Source organism: Anabrus simplex, chromosome 1 (genome assembly GCF_040414725.1).
Source record: "Anabrus simplex isolate iqAnaSimp1 chromosome 1, ASM4041472v1, whole genome shotgun sequence".
Classification (NCBI taxonomy): domain Eukaryota; kingdom Metazoa; phylum Arthropoda; class Insecta; order Orthoptera; family Tettigoniidae; genus Anabrus; species Anabrus simplex.
In genome coordinates, this window is record NC_090265.1 from 1,098,722,648 (window position 1) to 1,098,746,069 (window position 23,422).

Here is a 23,422-nt window from a genome sequence, read left to right on the forward strand (position 1 = left end):
CCTACTGGCACTATATGTGAGGAACCTGCATGTATTTTGTAAATGGCGGAAGTGTAAAGTGTTGAATGTGAGGAAAGGAATGTTAAGGACGACACAAACACCCAATCTCCAGGCCAGGGATATTAATCATTTACAATTAAAAACCTCTGACCCGGCCGGGAATCGAACCTGGGGCCACAGGGTGACAGGCGGACACGTTTTCCCCTACACCGCAGGGCCGGACTACTTACAGGGGTTAGACAAGGCTGCAATCTTTCACCTTTGCTATAGTTTACAAGAATCATCTGCTGAAAGGTATAAAGTGGCAGGGAGGGATTCAGTTAGATGCAAATGTAGTAAGCAGTCTGGCCTGTGCTGACAACTTGGTGTTAATGGCCAATAGTGCCGAAAGCCTGCAGTCTAATATCTTGGAACTTTAAAATAATTGCAATGAGTATGGTATGAAAATTAGCCTTTCGGAGACTAAATTGATGTCAGTAGGTAACAAATTCAACAGAATTGAATGCCAAATTGGTGATACAAAGCTGGAACATGTAGATAATTTTGAATATTTAGGTTGTGTGTTCTCCCAGGGTGGTAATATTGTAAGTGAGATTGAATCAAGGTGAAGTAAAGCTAATGGAGTGAGCTCGCAGTTGCGATCAGTGTTCTGTAAGAAGGAAGTCAGCTCCCGGCCGAAACTATCTTTACATCAGTGTGTTTTCAGACCAACTTTGCTTTATGGGAGTGAAAGCTGGGTGGACTCAGGATATCTTATTAATAAGTTAGAAGTGAAGACATCAAAGTAACGAGAATGGTTGCTTGTACAAACAGGTGGGAACAATGGCAGGAGGGTGCTTGGAATGAGGAGATAAAGGCTAAGTTAGGAATGAACTTGATAGATGAAGCTGTACACATAAATCGACTTAGCTGGTGGGGTCATGTGAGGCGAATGGAGGAGGATAGGTTACCTAGGAGAAAAACGGATTGTTATGGAGGGTAAGAGAAGTAGAGGAAGACCAAGGCGACGATATGTAGACTCTGTTTCTAACGATTTAAAGGTAGGAGGTATAGAACTAAATGAGGCCACAGCACTAGTTGCAAGTAGGGGATTGTGGCGACGTTTAGCAAATTCGCAGAGGCTTGCAGACTGAATGCTGAAAGGCATAACGTCTATAATGCTTACGTATTTATGTTGTAGAGGTGGAACCTTTGATTGTACCTTTATAAAGTATTCTATCAACAGTCTGACTCGTTGGCTGAATGGTCAGTGTACTGGCCTTCGGTTCAGAGGATCCTGGGTTCGATTCCCGGTCGGGTCTGGGATTTTAATCGTTCCTTCTTAATTCTTCTGGCTCGGATGTGTCACTCTCCTCTTCATATTCGCACAGCACACTGCACTACCAACCACTACAGAAACACGCAATAGTGATTACATCCCTCCAATATACGGTTGGCGTCAGGAAAGGCATCCGGTCGTAGAACAGGGCCAAATCGACAAGTGCGACACAGGTGTGGGAAAAGCGGTAGGAAAAGAAGAGGAAGAAAGTATTCTATTAACAATATGTGCATTGCAATGAAATTTGTTTTATGCAAATGATAGGTTGACGGGTAGGTTTAAAATCCAATAAAGAAGTATACAACAGGATGGAACTGATAATTACAGCAATTGGAAAGGAAGGATTGCTGTTTTATGGACACATCTTCGTGATGAATAATGACCGGTTCGCAAAGAAAATCTGGAGTTTTCTAAAACCAAATGCATCTAATTTGAGATGGTTCCAAGAGTGTGAGAAAGAACTGAAAGAGGTGGGCATTACGGAGGGTGAAATCAATAACAGGGTTAGTTTCAGAAGGATGGTGAAAAGCTATCAGTGTTTTATGGCAGAGACAGAACCCAGAAAATGGAGAGGCCCTTTACCAGAGGAGCGGAAAAAAAGCACTGATCAACAGGCTCGAAATACTGGTAGGATGTCAAAGCCGGCAGACGAACAAGACACAGACACTGAAAATGGAATTATTTTGTTAACATGCAGTCTGTAGAGGCTCATTTCAAAAAATAAACCATAAGAATAAAATCGTAACACTTATTATAAAACCCCGTTGTAATTTGACAATCAACATAACGTCTTTTTATCCACTAACTTGATAAGAAACATTTGTGTAAAATCGTCAATGGACATAAGCAGGTAAATGAAACCAAAAAAAGCCTTTGGATTTGAACACGTGGCGCAAAAGCATAAAGCCGCTGTGCCACCTTGTCAGTTGAACTTGTTACGCTCTAAAAGGCATGTCAAGCATGTCGGAATCTTTGACAGTCATTTTCTCGGAAATGGTTGAGTGTCTACGGATAAGCCGAAACATGTTTTGGCTTATTTTGGCCCCTCTCACAGAGCGAAATTTCTGGGGAATCGGGTTGTTACACTTGCCAGGTTTCCCTCGTTTGTCCAGTTTGGTTTCCAAACCAATCTGTTCTCCCCACTGGAAACTGGATTCAACTAGAACAATTCTTATACATTGCTTTCACTAGATCCGTAGATTGCCTTCCACACCGTTTTCTTTCCAGGGTTTCCCACACCTTTTCTCTATTAACACTATGAAATGTAATCTCTCACAAGGGAATACTTACTGTAAGTGATTTCTTATTACTTAAGGGTTTTACTTAATGTATAACTGCTGTCTATGAATTTGGCCCTTAGTAATGCATTTCATTTACTAGTCATGTTTTTGTATGGTTTCCCAGCAATTGTCAGGGCTATACCTTAAATATGACCACACCCTCTCTTTCCCAGTCCACGCTCTTTGATAACGTAGCGTCATGAAAAATGTGTCTTCATTTGTGCAGACTAAACACAGATAGAAGAGAACAAGTATACCCAAGAATTATTACCATCGTTGGTAGTGCGTTGCTACTTGAAAGCTTCCATTTTATGTTACACCTTGAGAAAATTAACCCTTGTTTAGTTTATGCTTTGTAAAATCTTAAAATATTTTAGATTATTTTGGTCAGTAGTTCATCATTCTCTTCATTTTCACATATAATAATAATAATAATAATAATAATAATAATAATAATAATAATAATAATAATAATAATAAACTTCAACATTACTGTTCCGTCATTAAACCTGAAGCGACTTATGCTTGTGAAACACTATTTAAATTGAACACCAAAGCAACAACTGATACACTGCAAAAGGTTGACATAAGGATACTCAGAACAGTCATTAATAAAAAACATCAGGTGGATGGACAATGGAGATTATTGCCTAATGCAGTGGTTTATAGGGAAAGTGAATCTATAACAGATACGATGAGAAAAAGAAGAATTGCCTTTTTCTGTCATCTTTCTAGATTAAATGATAATAGGATAATAAAACAACTATTTAATTACTTTTAGAAAAGTAAAACAAAAAATAATTTGTTTAAAGAAGTTCAGAATGATTTAGAAAAGCTGAATATTACAATGAAGCAAATTGAAAATAGAGAAGAAAAAGGATTCTCAAGAACAAACAAATAAGATTGTCATTAAAAACTGTACAACACAAACAATATGTCATATCTGATGAAGAAAGGGCAGCCAGGTCAGCCAGAATGAAGAGATTTTGGGAAAGGGAGATGATGCAAGCTAAATCTTCAGTTAATTCTTTGTTAACATAAATGTATTTGGGTTTGATTTAAGTGCTCCAATGTGGACGTAAACTATGTAAATAAAATAGTAGTAATAATAATAATAATCGTATGGCCTCAGCTACCGTGTGCAGACATTTCAACCGAGCTCGATAGCTGCAGTCGCTTAAGTGCGGCCAGTATCCAGTATTCGGGAGATAGTAGGTCCCCACTGTCGGCAGCCCTGAAAATGTTTTTTTGTGGTTTCCCATTTTCACACCAGGCAAAGGCTGGGGCTGTACCTTAATTAAGGCCACGGCCGCTTCCTTCCCACTCCTAGCCCTTTCCTGTCCCATCGTCGCCCTAAGACCTATCTGTGTTGGTGCGACGTAAAACAACTAGCAGACATTTCAATTTGACGCCATCTGGCTGTCTGCTCGTCAATTTCGACGTTCCGTTTTACTCTAGGCCCACTAGATGGCAGACCAAATAAACCGACACTCTCTTAAGCGTCTGTGGCTGAGATTTAATGAATTTTGTCGAGTAAACACCAAATGTGTCACCAGAGATCTTTTACATGCCGCCATCGTACCACATGGAGTGTCTAAAAAAATCCGACTACCTCTGCCGGGTTTGAACCTGCTATCGTGGGATCCGGAGGCCGACACTCTACCAACTGATCCACAGAGGCAGCTTATTTTCACATATGACTTATTGTGACACAGATGAGGTAACTTTACTGCCTGCAGAAACTTTAGAAGTAAGCACAGTTTCCTGGTGATCGTGTATTCCAAGCTAGTCTCACAATTTCTCTGTACCCTACATGTACTATATAAGATTACATTATTCATGTATTATGGTTGTTAAAGCAACACATGAAGATATTCCGTTACTTGATGTCTGATAGTTGGTTCTCTTGCAGGAAAGCAGAAAAATTAAAAGAAAAAGTACAAAATTCAAAGGATTTGCTGAATGATAATGAAGCTTGGGTGTGTCAGCAACAGTTGCAGGTAAGTGACTTTAACATATTTCAGAACTGGTAGTTTATCATTTAGGATAATTACTTCACTGTTCACTAAACTCAGAACACACGAGAGTTGTGCAGTGACATTTATTTTCACAGGGCAGTACTTCTATTTTTCACTTTGACAGTACTGAATAATGTATGTCATTGTCCTACACCCCTAGTGCTTTATTATAGGTAGTGGCATTGCACCTTTGGCATCTATCATCTGGTGTGCATGCCAAGGCACTGAATCAAATATTGTTTAAATGGTTTCCTGTGATATAAGCCAACCAGGTTCTATTCACCCATATCCAAAAGTCCCTCAAAATTTGCTGCTATACAGTTAGACTGCTTCACCCAACATTTCAGCATGCCTCAGACATTAGCAGTGGGTGATAAAATGGGCAAACTTATAGGCCAAGTTAGTTGTGGTACACTATTTTTATGGAAGAAGGTATGTGGTGACAATGCAGTGTACATAGATTTGGCATTGTTCTGGTGAAATGACCCTGGTTCTGCATTGAAGATGTTTAGAGACTAAGAAGAAGAATAGTAATCTTATGGCCTCAGCTACCATATTGCAGACACTTTTATTTGATGCCATTCAGGCTGCCTGTGTGTCAGTTTACATTTCTACCACATAGCAGAGAAACCAGGACTCAGTTGGGAACTCGATGACTGAGTTCCTTGAGATGTTTTTACATGCCAGCATCACACTGCATGGAGTGTCAAGAGACATTTCTCACCCTTAAATGCAACTACCTCTACTGGGTTTAATCCTCTTGCTTTGGGGTATGGAGACCGACACTCTACTGCTGATCTGTGGAGGGAGCTATGGAAGGATTAACAGCTCCAGAATGATTATAACATAAGTAGCAATCATGGTGGTACTGAGTCTCATAAGAGACAAATTACTGTCATCTTCAGTGATACCACAGACCAGAATGCTAGTTTTGTTACGCGAACTAGTGAACGTCAAAATCCAATACAGATTTCTCCTAGCACTTGCATGGGAATATAGTACGGGATTTTAAATATTTCCTAGAAATCTTTAATCACCTCAAAGCTTGCAATCTACTAAATCTATTCTCATGATGTACTCGTAGATTGCGATTGACATGTTGCTGGCCCCTGTAGATAAAAGAACTTCACTAAAAATCTGCCTAAAATCTTGTTTTCAATATTACGTATTATTTTTGTGATATTACATATTTGAGTATATATTTTGCCACTTTTGTTACTGTACATTCAGATGTGACCTGAGGTGTGTTGAAATAGAGAGGGGGGGGTCAATGCCCCTTTCTTATCGATTGTTCGACTTTGTGGCATATGGAAACTGACTGGCGTCTGACCTGCGGTTCTTATTTGGGGAAGTGAATATTCCTTCACTTTACGCTTCCCAATCACAAAGCAATGGAAATCAAATACTTTTTTGGTTGAAAGCATTCTGCATTTTTGGCATAATGTTGTTCTTCGTCGAAGAGAAAGTCCGTTTCCCTTCATAAAATTAATCATCCAGCCTTGGCTAACCTTCAAATCCGAGACACTGATTCCATTGAGTATCTGCTATTTCTTGTCCTTTAAAATACAGCATTTCGTGAGAAACGGCATATCCAACTTTTCGTAACAAAATCACATTTAAGCAGATCCTCCTCTACTTTTGGAAACTTTGCGCTTTATGGTCCGTGAAATGCTTTGCGAAAGTTGTTGGTCATTTTTAAGTTCACTTCTCTGTCATCGCGGTAGCACACATTTCTTTTATTTTTTTTATTTTTTTCTGCATTGAATACTTGAGCGCGCTGCCCTATTCCCGTATATTTCGGCGTAACTTATCACCGTGAGTTTATATGATGCGGTGTTACTCAAATACTTGCTCACTGTGGACTAACAAACAGTTTTGAAATCACAGAAAACGCATGTCTCGTACCCAAAACACTCGTAAAATATGTTTGTACCAGACTGGAATAGAGCGTCACTAGACACTTCCGCGCTGATTCTTTCACTGAACAAATGCAGTGATATTTCCTACCAGCTGATAACAGCATATTGCGTGGTGTTCGGACTGCCCAGTTTTGCAATAGGAAGGTTGCTACTGTACCTGAGTAGTTGACATCTTTATTTCGAAATGCATATGGAACTGCGTGATGAATGTTCGAAGAAGTGAGTGCGTCAAATACATGAACGTTTCTTTTTTCTCCACTTTGAACCCAAAAATACACAGTTCAAAAAAAAGTTAGGGGAACATGTTTTTGAACGTATGCCATGCTCCACAAAACAATACCTCACACCCAGGTATATTACTAACTAAACCTTTATTCTTTTCCGTTGAAGTATACAAAAGAACATCAATGGATTCACGTTCATTTTCAGAACACAAACGGAAATGTCCAAATAGGGGCGAAAACAAAGTGATAACAGCCCTCCAGGGTGGATTTTTATCACATTTGGAGAGCTTCAGTATGGTGTATGTCCTCCACGAGCGTTTATCCCACCTTGGCACCGACGTGGCATGTTCTGTATAAGTTGATGGAGGTCACATTGTGGTATCAGGTCCCATTCTTCAATGAGAGGCTGTTCGAGGTCTTGGAGAGTCTGTGGTGGAACAGGACGCCCACGAACATTTCTGTCAAGCCTATCCCACACATGCTCGATGGGATTAAGGTCGGGACTCACTGCTGGCCATTTCATCTCTTGAATGTCCAGTTCTCACAAGACGTGCGCTACATGAGCCCTGGCATTGTCGTGCATGAGTACGAATTCAGGGCCAACAACGTATGCAGCAACCAACACATGCTCTAGCAGTATCTGCTCAATGTACCCCGCAGCTGTAAGATTACCACAGACGACGACAAGATCCATACGGCTATCAGTACTGATTCCATGCCACACTATCACAGAATCTTGTCTGAATCGGTCGCCTTCCTGGACAACATTTGGCATGTACTGCTCACCACAGCGTCTCCATACACTATGATGTCCATCACGCTCTGTCAGGGGAAATCTGGGCTCGTCTGTGAACAATACAGGTCTCAATAGGCAAAGTTGCCAGTTGACGTGGGTGCTGGCAAACAGAAGGCGAGCTACGCGATGTTGCTACGTTAAACGGGACACTCAAACAGGACGTCTGGGTCGTAAGGACACTTCTCTTAACCTGTTCCTTACTGTCTGGTCAGACACCGTGAGTCCAGTGACCCACCTGAGGTCTTGTTGCTGTTCTCTGGCAGTTGCTGAATGACGCAGCAACGCACAGATGGTCAGATATCGGTCATCCTGTGGGGTTGTCATGCGTCTACGACCTTGTCCAACCCTCCTTGTGAAGTGACCTTTCTCATTGTAGCGATTCCACAAGCGTTGAATAACTGTTGGAGAGACATTGAAATCCACAGCAACTCGATGAAAAGTCCATCCTTCCTGGATCAAAGTGACGGCCCTTGCGACTTGAACCTCGTTAAGATGTCTCATGGGATGTGCTGGTTTGCGTACAACGTGCTCAAATGACCACAGTAGTCTGTGTACCTCACAACGACACACGGGCTCACCGCTGTTCACTTTGTTTTGAGGAGGCACCTGACAGTTTATGCCTACAGATGGAGTATAACTTCAATTTGAGATACCCTGAGTATCTAAGGTATCAAGGTATGCTGTACGACCATTGGAACCCCATCTACCAAATGTTCACATACCAGACGTTACAGATTATATTCCCCTAACTTTTTTGAACTGTGTATTTGGATGAATAAATTATGCAAGGGCTTCAATTATGCAAGAAAATATGGTGCTGCTACTACTACTACTAATACTACTACTACTACACTTTACATCTATGAACCTTATTCTTCTGGCAGTAGAGGAAGTTTGTGAAACTAGCATGAAAGCAGCAGCTACAAGAGCTATTTCAGTGAATACACCTAGTGATCCCCAAGATAGTGAAGAGTTTGTGCCTACAGATATCTGTGTATCCTGTGACAAAACCTGATTGAAATGTGGACACACATCACTTCATGGAGTGTCATCAGTACGGGACAGATGTTGATACCTGAAAGTGATCGAAAAATTGACATCAAATTTATGGAAAATGCTATAAAATAATTTTTTTTTAAATGATTAAAATATTCAAACTGAATTCTGGTGACTTTGTAACAAAGGTTTTACAAGTTATATATATCCCTGTTCTGTTGGCTTCACAGCTCTTATTTGTACAGAAATAATTATCTCATAATTTACCTTGATGAGTATTTAATATGAACATAATGATTTGCTGAATGCCCCTGAAGAACCTGGGAACACTTGTTCTTCGCACTTGTAGCAGCTTTCAGATGTTATTTTTTCATTTAATGTGCTGTTGTACAACAAACTTCCTTTACACACTCAATTTAATACTGTACAATTTACAAAATAAAACATGCCTGTTTGTTATAAACACCTCTTTTCTAAATTGATTCACCAGCTGAATAAAAAATACACTTTGTGGTGGTTTCGTTTCTGGCAGTTTTCTTGCACAGAAGTACTTAGGAGGATAATTCTGTACTGAATCGAAAAGTTATACAATTGTTGTGCCCAATCCCTTCTGGTTTCCATTTGTTCTTAGCCTTGAGATACGCAGGGTTGAATCAACTAGTTGAAGACAAACTATTTAAAGATTTGGCCAAAAAAACAACATAATTTAGAGAAAAAACTGAATACATTAAAGAGCTCTAAACTGCATGACAATCAAATCGGACACATTAGCAGACCGGTGGACAATTGCAAGCAATTCCATCCTCCTATCATCAATTTATCCATGACACCCCTAAGTGAAAATGAACAAGTAATTTTAGCCAAGGAACCCAAGCATAACTGGCCCAATTCAAATACAATCAGTTCAACCGTCACAATGATTACAGAATCAGAACTAGCTATCTTAAAAATGCCATTAGATACACAAGATGAATTAAGAATTGAGGTAAAAAAGCAGCTCAACAACATCCTTTCTCATAATAATTCACCCAACCTTCTTGCCAACACTAATAACAAGAAAGTATTAGTCGACCAGAAACTTCTACATGTCCTAAATAAGAAAATTAAAGACAACTGTTTAATTGTGACTAAAGCCGACAAAGGCAACACAATAGTAATTATCGATAAAAAATAATACATCAGTAAAACTTCTGATTTCTTCACAGATAGCTCTTTTTCCATAATTAAAAAAGATCCTACGCAAAAAGTTCAAAGACTTCTCTAACAAACTTTTTAAAAAATACTTTCTTTTTGCTCACCGAACAAGAGAAAAGTCAACTTTTAAGTATGAATCCGGGTCTTCCTACTGCCAGAGCTCTCCCTAAGATACATAAGGCCGGTGTTCCCATTCGACCAATCATTAATTTTAGACAGAGTCCATTGTGCAAAACATCACAATTTATCCAAAGGTTCTTAAGGAATAACTACCAGTTGTTATCTAAGAAGTCCATTAAAAACACATATGAATTAATAGACAAACTAAACAAGTTCAGCATGCAACCCGATTATTCACCTCATTCTTTTGATATTATAAACATGTACCCCAGCATCCAAATTTGCAAGTTAATTCCCATCATTGAAAATAACCTGAACAAAAATAGTCATTTGAATAAACTAGAAAGTCAAGACTTTATCACGTTGCTAAAATTGGTGGTAAACAATAACTTTTTCATGTTCAATAACATCATCTACTAACAGAACGGTCTGGCAATGGGTTCATCGGCCTCAGGTATTCTTGCAGAAATTTATCTTGACTTCCTTGTAAACACTAAAATCAACAACAATTTCGATAATATCCTCTTTTGGGCTAGGTATGTTGATGATGTATTAGTAATTATAAATGAAAAATTAGTAGACGCCCATACCACCCTTCAGGTACTAAATAACATCGACTCTCATATCAAATTTACCCTGGAATCAGAAACAGATCAAAAGATCAACTTTCTAGACCTTACCATTATTAGACATCCGGATTCTTTAACCTATAAAATTTATGGAAAACCCACCCAATCCGCAGTTACTATTCGTCAAGATTCAGCTCACCCCCAACCTCACAAAAGAGCAACATGTAGTAGCCTAGTTCACCGAGCATTCAATATACCCATGACCAAGAAAGATTCTCCATTGAATTGAATACTATTTGTAGCATAGCAAGATTCAATGGCTTTAGCAGCCACTTCATAGAAAGTGTTATCAATAAACATAAATTCCATCCCAAAACAACACTTAAAAAAGAACTACCTAAATATGAATCCATTTCTACTTTCACTTTTAATAACGAAATTCATAAAATCACTAATATTTTCAAGACAAAAGGTGCACACATTCTACATAACACATCACACATTAATAAAGTCAACAAGTACGCAAAATCAGGTGTTTATAGGCTTAAATGCAACTCCTGCACTAATATTTCTTATGTAGGGCAAACTGGTAGAAGCTTTAATATAAGATACTTGGAACACATCAATGCAGTCAAATATAATAGATTTTCGGCTATCGGCCAACATATGGTCGATTATAATCATGAATTTACGAATATTGAATTAGACAATGATATCCTTGAAATAGGTCCTCTACTTAATATAATCGAGAACTTTTATATACATTTGGACCAGTACTTTAACGCAAACTACAACCTCAACGAAATAACGGAAAAGTTTAATATTTTATTCGATTTATTCATTACTTATTCAGAAAAAGTAAGTTAGTAGACCAAAATTCTTTCTTTAAGTCAATTAAAGGTCCTCCGCTAATACAAACACTGCCATTTTCCCTCCCGCCGGCCCCGCCTTAAGCCACTCCCCATTTTCCCGCCCCTCCCTTTACACGTCATTCTCTGGTTGCTCCTCCCCTCACTAACTTCTTACCTTCCTGTTGCATGCCATTCTCAATCTCTTAGTTGCACTCCACCGGGAAGGTGGTTTACATTGCACACAAGGTGAGTACTCATTAAGTTCTTTCTTCAGCATTCCCGTTTTTTCACAATATTTCTCGCGTTAATTCTTACTTTTTCTTCATCAGGTTCTATTGGTTCCTACTTGAATTGGGAGTATTTCTCATAGCACAGCAAGATTCATTATATTACAAGAATTTAATTTCTGTTTTGGATTTATTGGACGTTATACAAGAAGGATTCCCTCTGTGCCAATGTTGAACTTTATATCTCCACCTGAAAACACATTCCGAGTTCTAGAAGCTCAACAGAAGCATTTGAATTTTGCTTTAAAACCGGCATATTACATTTTTTAAATGTGCAATTTTAGAATGTTCGCCAACAGAGCTTATTTTATTCATTTTGCAATGATTGTATGATAAACATTCTTATAGTTTAATTGTATGTGACATAAATCCAAAATTTTATTTGTCACTGATTAGCATAACAATATCGCTTCTATAACAGTTCATTGGTTCACCATTTTATATATACATCATTCCATCACATATTCACTTCATTCTTTTATATTTCATTCCACCGTGTAATTCTGCTTTAGGACTTTGGCATATCCATATGCATCTTGACTAGGCTGACGATGACCCACACAGGGTCGAAACTAGTACCTCGTAATATATCGTTATGTTCTTATAAACATCGCAATTACTGTAAATGTATTGAGAAGGTGGATTAAACCTTTGTATTTTATTTTATGTGCTCTCTGTATGAGCGGGTCAAAAGCAGGTGTATTCCTTGTGCTCTAGACACGTTAGGAAATACTTTCTCCTAATTATCAGAGTTCGGTATTGTGATCCTGTACATATCTTGGAAACATAAGGCTCACAGGTATAAATCCTCTACATACCCTTTCTTAGTCACCTACAACTGGTGGTCTGTTTGCTTGGTCACGAAAGATATTTAGCAAATTTAACCATATTTAAGAATGTATATTTTTGTGTTGTCACTTGAGGACTTTTATCAGTCGGTCAATAAAAATACATGCATAAACTTTAAATAATAATTTATATGATCTTGAAATTCTTTAAAATGCTATATATTGATGTAAAAACCTTCTTGAGAGTTGAAATAATGACTGATCACCCTAGACCAGCAAAACATGCAAAAGAATGCAAAATAAAAACATGCTGTTATCATGATAATGACATTTCAATATTATCTGCCCCCTAGTCATCAGTATTGCAGTATATGTACAGTTGAAGATGATGAAATATGCACATATTTCACACCTTGGTATTGCATAAAAATCCTAGCCATAATTATGAGTGATACAAATATACAAGCAGAAGTTGTGTGCAAATGGGTTGTGGATTGCCAAATGGTTTGAAGCAAAGAGAGGAGTACAGCAAGGCAGTGCTTTGTTACCCCTCATGTTTATCACCATGATGGATGCCATAATAAAGGCACAAAAAAGGAAAGTTCATTGGGACTTCCAAGATTTCGTCTTTGCAGGCAACTTGGTAATCTGGCGTGAAACCAAGAAAGATATCAATCAATCACTACTGATCTGCATTTGGAGGAAAGGCTGCAGAGATGGAGTCGAGAGTTTGAGCAACATGATTTAAATATCAGCAAGCCTAAGACAGTGATGTTGAAGATACAGATAGGAGATGACAAACCACAAATCATACTAAATGACACCAGACTCGATAGTGTTCCAAAGTTTGAGTTATGGGCCGATGACCTCGATTTTAGGCCCCTTTAAACAACAAACATCAATCAATCAAAGTTTGAGTACTTGAGTAATACAATGGACAACAGAACTAGCAAGGCAACACAGTTTTGCCACTGAGTAAAACTGCTGTGGGATAAATAAGTACTGCTGAAAGCTAAGATGGCACCATATAAAACCTTTTATACCCCCATCCTCATGCATAGCCCAGAAACAACCATGTTAACAAGGCAAGACAACTCAAAATTCTAAGGTACAGAAATGAAGTTCCTGTTCACCAAGATCCAGAAGATCAGGAATGAAAATGTCTGAGAGGAGGTGGGAACAGGAGACACACTACTACAAAATATCCAGAAGGCAAGGCTGAAGTGGTTTGAATACGGTACCACGTGTTCCAACTGTCAATCCGTTAACTTTGATATTGTGTAGCTGGTACTTCTGTTTGTAGAAAGGCACTGTCAGGTCATAGATGTTTTGTTTCTCGAGGTGTACTGTATTTCCTGCAGCTGTTCTGTATGATGCTTGAATCTTGTAGGACTGCAAGAGGGAATATGAAAGAGTAGTAAAAGGAAAAAGACGAGTTGGCAGACCCAGAGAAAAATGAACTGATGTAGTAAAGAAAGATGCCAAGGAGAGAGGACAAGATTGAGGGAATGGTACAAAAAAAAATTCATAGATTGAGTAGGGGGGGGGGGGGGCTAGTCTGAGTGACTGGGAGTAGGTCAGTAATGATGATTACAAATATACTCTTCCTAATGCTGCTCTCTGTCATCTTTGGACACCGATCCTGCCATTTCATACAGTGAATGACGAGAGGAAATCAAAATAACATCAAATGTTTCTGCTGTATGGTCTGTTCTGGGTAGAATCCAAAATGGTAACCTGTCACAGATGTGTGTGGGAGAAAGAAACTCTAGCACATGTTCTGGGTTCATGTTCCTATGTGGTGACGTACTGAGGAACTCGTATACACATATAATTTCACCTGATCAGGCCCAATGAAACGCACGCTACTACAAGTCTCCTCCTCCATCATGTTCTAGCTATCGCTGTCAATCGCCATCCATCTATACCTATTACTGACTGTTGCAGGTCCTCATGGAGGCAAACACTCCTCCTCATCTTTGGCCTACCCAGGGGTCTCCTTTCTGGGGGAGTTTCTATGGCCATCTGTAGTCTTCTGTCCTAGCCGTATGTCCAGCCCACTGCAGTCGCTTGCTTCTGGTGATCCCTGATTTGTTGGCATCTTTGTACAGTTCCTCTAGCTCACGATGGTGTCTGATCCTCCATTCACCCATGTTTGCACCAGACCGAAGATCTTTGACACAACTTTTCTCTCAAGAAGGAGTTTATGAAATTTATGCTTTCGGATACTCCATGTCTCGCAGCCATTTAGTACTACGGGCTGGATCAGGGTTTCGTACAACCAAATTTTGAACTGTTTAGAGAGACTTTAATAATAATAATAATGTTATTTGCTTTATGTCCCACTAACTACTTCTACGGTTTTCGGAAACGCCGAGGTGCCGGGATTTAGTTCCACAGGAGTTCTTTTACGTGCCAGTAAATCTACTGACACGAGGCTGACGTATTTCAGCACCTTCAATTACCATCAGACTGAGCCAGGATCGAACCTGTCAAGTTGGAGTCAGAAGACCAGCGCCTCAACCGTCTGAGCCACTTAGCCTGGCCCGAGAGTCTTTTGGAGCAGAGCAGTTGTGTTAAGCTGTAGAAAGATCGGTATCCTGCCTGGATCCTGGCTTTGATTTCCGCTTCACGTGACTAGTCCTCAGTCAAAAGCACTCCCAGGTACAGCTCATATAGCCATAAAATAAGATCTTAGATTGCAGAAGAGCTCCGAAAGAAAAAACTTTATTGTGCATGAAGAAGTTCACAGTATACAGTAGAACCCCTATTTAATGTTTTTACAGGGACCTGATTCTTTACCTTAAATGGGGGTCTACCTTAAATCGAGGTTTCAGTAGGAAGCACACTTTTCCAGAGATCCTTGCCTGTATTAACATAAATTGTACCATTATATATTATTTGCATAGCGACAGCAATAAAACAAGGAGATATCTATCCTACACACTGTACTGTAGTTACGGTTTGTGTTTCATTTTGACAAATTTTTGTTGGTGAATGCTAAACTGCTTCAATTTAAAGCTTGGTGAATGCTAATCTGCTTCAATTTAAAGTTGTTCTTATAACGTTATGTACAATTTTCCGTAAAGGTTGGGAAAGCTACCAAACTTGCACAAAAACACATCGGTATGAAACAGCAATCGGTTTGTTTAAACATTTTCATGGAAGTTTTCCAAGCAGCAGCTTACTCATTAGTAGGTATTTTCTAATGCCACTAGTCTGAACACGCATGTTCCATTTCATTCTTAAGAATTGTAATAGCATCAATCCAGAGGATTGAGGCAAATATTTCCATTTTCTTATTTCAAATGGCGTCACCTAACCTAGGTTTACTGCGCACGTATTATGAAAACATATTTCAAGCTCCATGTAGAATTATGGTAACGTTTCACTATAAATTTACACGAGAACAGCCTTTCTGAAATTTAACAAGATGCGAAAGTACATAACCTAACCTCTGAAATTAGTTATGCACACCGCTGTGTCTTGAGAAGCAGAAGTATCACATTCTTATTTTATTTCAGTACATAGTATTAAAATTAAGCAATTGTTTAGTTCAGCTTTTATTTCTAAGGAGTTAACAACTGCTGGCATTGCACTTATTGCGAAGTCGTTTTATCCTGATGTTTGTTTACACGAGTCAGAGACTCGGAGTTGTGAGGAGACCTCAGGCTCACCTAAGATAGACTCGCTCATGCGTAGCGAGGATTCTATACGGAAGATGATCGATCACATTCAATATATAAACACTGTAGTAGAGTCATATACTGTATGTGGTACAATGTATGAATATTGATAACGGATACTAATTAATGCCCCCGAATTTGCCCATAACAACAAATGAATCTGTAAAAGGGTCCTCAATGGAACCGAAGGAAATTGCACTTATTAATATAGGAATTTTCGAAGGTTATAATAACATTGTCATTAAAATGGGGGGTTCTCTGTTGCTACAACGGCCGCGATCGGATGTGCATCTGAGTCCGACATCTCACTTCAGCCCTAAGTGCCCGAGCTCTAATTTCCTCTTCTGCCTTGAATCATCCCCAGCAAGCTTATGACGTCTTTTTCATAGGTCCTTAATTTCCCATAACCAAAACGAATAGAAGTAAATATTTGAGAATTTTAACATTTCCTTTTGCTAAATGCGGGTTTTGCCCTATTGTGAAGTACGTTCAGTCGAATATAAAATAGCATTGCTCTTATGGAATAATTTTCAGGACTGGAATTTCTTCCGTTAAATGCGAGTTTATGTTAAATCGATGTCACGTAAAATCGGGGTTAAACTGTATCTTTGATTGGCAGCACACAATGAATCAACATGATAGACTATAGAAATAACAAGGAAGGATTCATTATCAATCCCACGGTGTGATTCAAGCACCATACAGGAGAGCCAGAGAAAATATGGTACGTCTCAAGAAACAAAACATCGGCGTGCCGACAGTGCCTTTCTACAAATACAAGTACCAGCTACAAAATAATTATCATAGTTATCGGATTGATAGTTGGAGCACATGGCACCATCCCAAACTTCTTTTCAAACTTCGAATGAGTTTCAGGTGTCTGTGAAAAGCGTTGACAAAATTGTCATTGCTGTGACTCCAGGATATGTGAACATTCTCCGATTTCATTTATTGGGACCTGCTTGATCTCACAATATATACATACCCTTCCCCCCCTCCTAAAAGATATATCTATATGTGTGATGCATTACTTTGTCAGTTTGGCAGCCCGCTCGTGTGGGAAGTTGTGCTCACTAGGCTCTTTTACTTCTTGACATGAACAATATGATTTGTTTTGGATTTTTCCCCTTCAAAAATGACTTAGTGGTTTGTGGCCCAAGCAATTTCCCACTTAGCTCGGCTCATACCATCATGTTTGCCATCTTGGCCCATATCGGTTCCTTCCCCTGTTGTAGACTAGTTTTTGGTACATAACAGCGTTCAAGGATTTGTGTACATAGCGGTGTATGTGGCTCATACTGATCCAATGTCTCCATGTATAGCACTGTGTCTGGAGATTGCACTTTGCAGACCTTACATTGACATCAGTCTGCACAGACAGGAAATAAATACCAGCATTCAATGAGGTAGATCATGATCTTCTGAAAAAGCACAAAATAGTCAGTAAATAAACATAATTTGGTACTCTACAAGTACATTTTACAAACACAACACTGTAGTACTAACCAATCCCATAGTAATTTTCCATGTCATCTCAACAACAACTGACATTCATTTTGGCACTATGTTGTCATTCTCTATTTGCAATTGCAAGGACAACTATTCTGTCCAAGAGCCATTATTAAAATACTAGCATTTATACCCGTTCTTCGCATGAGAATTTGCAGTCCTAGCTTATGATATATTTCATGTGATATTATCTCTCAACCCTATTTGTGAGTTCTCATATAGATTGACTGTACAGTCTCTCTCTCAAAAAATATGGCTTTCCCAGAACAGATCAGACAGTTGACGAAATATATTCCAGTTGTTCATCTCGCATGGCTTCTAGTCATCTTCAGCTACTTCACATGCGTGCAGCCAGTGATACGGAATGTAGGATTTCACAGACTGAAGGAAATGTTTGAAGTTGGCATGTATCATTTTTGGTAGAGAAATTTGAGATTCTGATGTATCAGTTACGGGATCCAGTTAATTTTGCCGTAGAAATAGAAAATTTCTTCTGATTTGGGCTTCCTTTAGAGATCTAATTTGAGGTATTGAATGTCATTGATGAGAGGGTTATATGCTAATGCACTTGGCTGCATTTCATATCACGGGGCAGTAAGTAACTTCAGTTGAGGTTGAGCTTCATTTTCTAACAATTGCTCTATCTCCTTTTAAGAGTTTGTGATCTTCAACAGTTTTCTCTGATCTGTGTTACTGAGCTGGCCTTCTTTCCTATTTCTGCTACACAATCTGTATTTAGTTTGCCGATGTATAACTAATTCGTCGTTCTGCTAATGCCAGAAAATATTATTCAGTGGAACTCTTTTGGTCTTCCCATAAATCCCGAGTCTGTTCAATGATTTTTAAATGATATGCATATTGAAACCTGCTCCTGGATGAGTAGACTCCAAATATGTAGTTTGGTCGAGATCTATTCAGCCGTTTACCCATGATGGTAAAACAAACAAACAGACAGGCACAAAAGTTAAAAACTACAGATACGATCTTGAGTTGACCTAAAACGGATAAATATATCAAAATATGGCAAAATATATGGCATTACAGACAGCGGACCACCTACAACTTTATTTTTAAGATATATCAAGTATCCATAGTATTTATATTAATTAAATGCATTATTTGTCACTAGTCTTCCCCTTATGATTCAAATGCGTTAACAACGATCGAGCTGCCTGAATTAATATTTTCACTGTCTGACATTTAGTGATGACTCAGTCTGAGCCAAAGAGAACTTTGTTAGAGAGGAGCTGCTGAGCTGTCCTTGGTCTACCATAGCACAATTTGGAGGGGATATGCATGCGGACTGATGAATGTAACAGTTTGGCTGGCTCGGTGTGAGCCATCATGCAGGAATGGTACAAAGTGAGGACACACTTTGTCTCCAGATTTGCTTAGAGTAAAATGGTGTTATCATTAAATATTTTGAAAATCCCAGCAATGTGTATTCAACAGATATAATAATTCTTCTTCTTCACTATTTGAAATCAGTTCATTTGGAAGAAACATACACAAATAAACATCCATACATATGATTTTTGTTGAATCCAGCTCTTTGTTTTTATAACCAAATTATTTCAGTGGTTATAGCCAAACCGAAGCACTTGTACTAACCACTGCCTCCTTTGGGGCTGAGCTGGGTACCATGTGATCAACACTTTAGATCCTACTGATGTTAATATTACTTTACTAGACCTAGCTCACCTGCTATACAGATCACATTACTCCTTAATCTTCTTTTAGAAAAACACTGTTCGTGCCCTTTAAACGGGTCTGAAATCCAGGACAAATGCAGGGAATCCAGGGCTTCCCTACAGCAGATTCCTAAAGTGAAAACTAATGATGATAGAATATGTTTTTGACATGTAGATGCTTTGTTTATGCTTGTGCTGTATTACTTTAAGTTTGTGTATCATGTTTTGTAGAGAATCTATCAACAAGTACTCATCCTAGACTTAGAGTATGCCCTGGACAGGAAGGTGGAACAGGAACTATGGAACCATGGTTTTAAGAATTACATTGGAACATTGCAGAACCTAGCCAAGGACAAGAAGGTAAGTTTGTATAACGTTTTCTCATACTTTCTTGTATATCTGTAGTAGTATTTTCATGTGCGAAGTTCAGTGACTATAGTAGACATTAAACCTTAAGCATTTTGTCCTTGATAATCCACCCATCATTCACAAATCAGAAGTTCACTGCATTGCCCTGTTAGAAAGAGAACTGCACCTTTAATAAAGAGTTAGTATGTATATCATTCCCTTACAAACATACTAATGGTATAAAAAGAAGAAACCTGAAAATGGTTTTTCGTGGTTTCCCATTTTCACACCAGGCAAATGCTGGGGCTGTACCTTAATTAAGGCCATGGCCGCTTCCTTCCCACTCCTAACCCTTCCTTGTCCCATCGTCGCCGTAAGACCTATCTGTGTTGGTGCGACGTAAAGCAACTAGCAAAAAAAAAAGAAAAAGAAGAAGAAAATGGAGCTACCAATATAGAGAACAGTTTAATGGGGGGACTGGTAAAGTCGCCATATTTTTATATTTTAGTTTCTAACTTATAGCCCATTTAATATCAAAAGTAGAGGATTAAAAGTCCACAAGACACACTTGTTATGCATATTATGTTTTTCAGTTAGCATTATGACCTTCAGCATTAAGAGATTTATAAGTGAATCATGTTCTCCTCCTCCTCCTCCTCCTCCTCCTCCTCCTCCTCCTCCTTCTCCTGTCGGCAGCCCTGAAGATGGTTTTCCATGGTTTCCCATTTTCACACCAGGCCAATGCCGGGGCTGTACCTTAATTAAGGCCACCGCTCCTCCTCCGCTTGAATCTCAAGGTTATAGAGTGTACAATGGTAAGCCAGGCCAAAGGGTCATGAAACATTGCCCCCAATTTAGTACAGAATTTATAGTAAATTTAAAAATAATAGATTCCATAATTGATTTTAAAGCCATCTCACTGAGAATTGCAATTCTAACTTTACAAACCACAAACAAACTTTAAACCATCATAAATGTTCATGCCTCTACTAATGAAACAAAATTCCTTAACAAAAACTGCAAGAAGTGGATAATTTCTGGGATCTCCTCGATCAGACACTGAATAAAATAAATATTCATAACATCAAAATCCTTATAGGGGACTTCAACGATCAACTGGGTAAGAAAAAGAAGTATCAAGATGTAGCGGAAAAGTTGGCTTCTCATAAATATACTAACAGTAATGGCCAAAGACTCATAGAAATTTGTAGGACCCATGGACTAATCTCCAAATCTACATATTTTAAAAGAAAACCACACAAACTTGTTGGATACATCCTGATTGGACGAAAGGAGAATGGCAGTTAGACCCCATACCGTATGTATGGACAAATTATTTCACAAGGAAACACACAGTGTCAAAGTTCTAAGGGGAAAGGACCCTGGTTCAGATCATTAAATTTACTCCATTAAGAAGGAAAGGACAAAATAGAGTTAGAGAGAAAAGGACATATGACCCTCATCAGTTTATCCAGAATGCCCGGTATTGGCAAAGAACAGAAACTACAAGACTAATAGATAATTTAGATGACCTAATACCAATTCTTAAACAGAATGCAGAAGATCTAGCTCCATTAAATCCGAGGAAATGATATGCCTGGTGGACCTCTGATTGTGATAGAATGCGTGAAGAAAGACATCAAGATTGGTTGAAATTTCAGGCCCTCAAAACAGAAGAAAACGCCATGAACCTCAAGAATGTCAGAAAAGAACTCACCCAAACGATTAGAAGAATTAAGAGAATATATCAAAAAGATTTAATAAACTCTATTGAGGAAAATTATTACAAAACCAATTATAGAGATTATTACAAAGCCTTTGGTAAACAATTGCAAAAAAACAACCTCTCCCCCACATTATTGTTGAAAAATAAAGATGGAAAAATAGCGCATAAAAATAAGGAAAACACAGAAATCATGGCGGAAGCATTTAACAAGCTCTTCAACAGTGATGAACCTGAAAAGCTCTTATTAATTGATACACATACCCTGATAAAAACTAAACCAGAAAATATAAACCCACCTTCAGCAAAAGAAGTTGAAACAGTGCTCAAGGACTTGAAGAACTACAAAACATGTGGAGAAGACCGGGTTTTTGCAGAGATGTGGAAATATGCTGGCAGTGCTACTCATACGTCCCTCCATATGATATTACAAAAGATTTGTATATCAGAAAAATTCTCAGAACAATGGACAACAGCTAAATCCAATTCATAAGAAAGGTGAAAGAAGTAATTTTATAAATTGTATTAGTTGATTAGCTTTGGGTGAAGTCCGAAATGTCTGAAAATTTTTAATAATGATGGTCTGTGGATGGAACAATGGACAACAGCTAAATCCAATTCATAAGAAAGGTGAAAGAAGTAATTTTATAAATTTTTCGTAACAACTGATTTAAGACAGGGTGACGGATTGTCACCTCTTCTTTTTAACTGTGCATTAGAGTACGTTATGAGGAAATGGTACAAGAACAACACGAAAAATAAAAAAATTGGAACCCAGAAGGATAACATATATTTGAACTGTGTAGGATTTGCTGATGATGTAGCTCTTCTGACCAATGATATTCAAGAAACAAAACAACAAATAAAATCTTTACAGGAAATAGCTAAAAATATTGGTTTGAAAATTTCATTTGAAAAAACAGAAATTATGCTAACTCAACTTATGCTTGCAAACAAAATTAAGCTGGGAGACCAAGAAATAATAGATGTATTTCCATCCGTGACGCCTCGTATAAGATTTTCTCTAAAATACTGTATAATCGGATTAAACAACTTGATCAAGAGTTAGGTGAATACCAGGGAGGCTTCAGACCTTGGAGAAGCTGCTCTGAACAAATAACAACTTTGAAGCTATTCATGGCATATTACAAAAAATGAAACAAGCCTCTTTGAATAACATTTATAGATTTCAAGAAAGCTTAAGACTCCATCCACAGACCATCATTATTAAAAATTTTCAGACATTTCGGACTTCACCCAAAGTTAATCAACTAATACAATTTATAAAATTAAGTCCAGTGGAGAACTTTCTGAACCATTTTTCGTAACAACTGATTTAAGACAGGGTGACGGATTGTCACCTCTTCTTTTTAACTGTGCATTAGAGTACGTTATGAGGAAATGGTACAAGAACAACACGAAAAATAAAAAAATTGGAACCCAGAAGGATAACATATATTTGAACTGTGTAGGATTTGCTGATGATGTAGCTCTTCTGACCAATGATATTCAAGAAACAAAACAACAAATAAAATCTTTACAGGAAATAGCTAAAAATATTGGTTTGAAAATTTCATTTGAAAAAACAGAAATTATGCTAACTCAACTTATGCTTGCAAACAAAATTAAGCTGGGAGACCAAGAAATAAAAATTGTAGAAAAATTTAAATATTTAGGTGAAATAATCACATACAATCTGAACGAGAAACCAGCTTAGCAAAATAGAATAGATAAACTGGTTACAGCACAGCATGTTACAGAGAATACGTATAATAAAAAGTGTCTCTCAGTAGCAACCAAATTGAAACACTAGAAAACAGTCACCCAGCCACAGATTACATATGCATGTGAAACATTATTCAAAACAGCAAACACAGTTGTAATAGATAGAGTACTCGAGTTAGAAAGGAGAATAGTGAGAACCTGTTTAAATAAAAATGATCAAATAAACAGAGTCTGAAGACTAGCTTCCAATGAGACAGTTTATAAAGAAGCAGAATATTTGACTAGCACAATGAAAAATAAATTAATATAGAAAAATAGAAAATAGAATCATTAGAATAATAATAGAAAAATTATGGTGAAGAGTAAGAGTTAGAATAATA

At 38.1% G+C, this 23,422-nt stretch overlaps 1 protein-coding gene across 3 annotated transcripts in view; it reads left to right on the forward strand.

Annotated features, from left to right (window-relative positions):
* The window catches only part of LOC136858050 (nonsense-mediated mRNA decay factor SMG7), a 268,885-nt gene that overhangs the window by 43,541 nt on the left and 201,922 nt on the right, over window positions 1-23,422 (forward strand). For all 3 annotated transcript variants that reach the window (XR_010858592.2, XM_067137287.2, XM_067137288.2), the window contains exons 3-4: window positions 4,511-4,598; window positions 19,478-19,606. Coding sequence is in view for 2 of the 3 variants with exons in the window: in XM_067137287.2 (XP_066993388.1) it covers window positions 4,511-4,598; window positions 19,478-19,606 (217 nt within the window). In the remaining variant the exon portion in view is untranslated. The remainder of the gene's footprint in view (window positions 1-4,510; window positions 4,599-19,477; window positions 19,607-23,422) is intronic.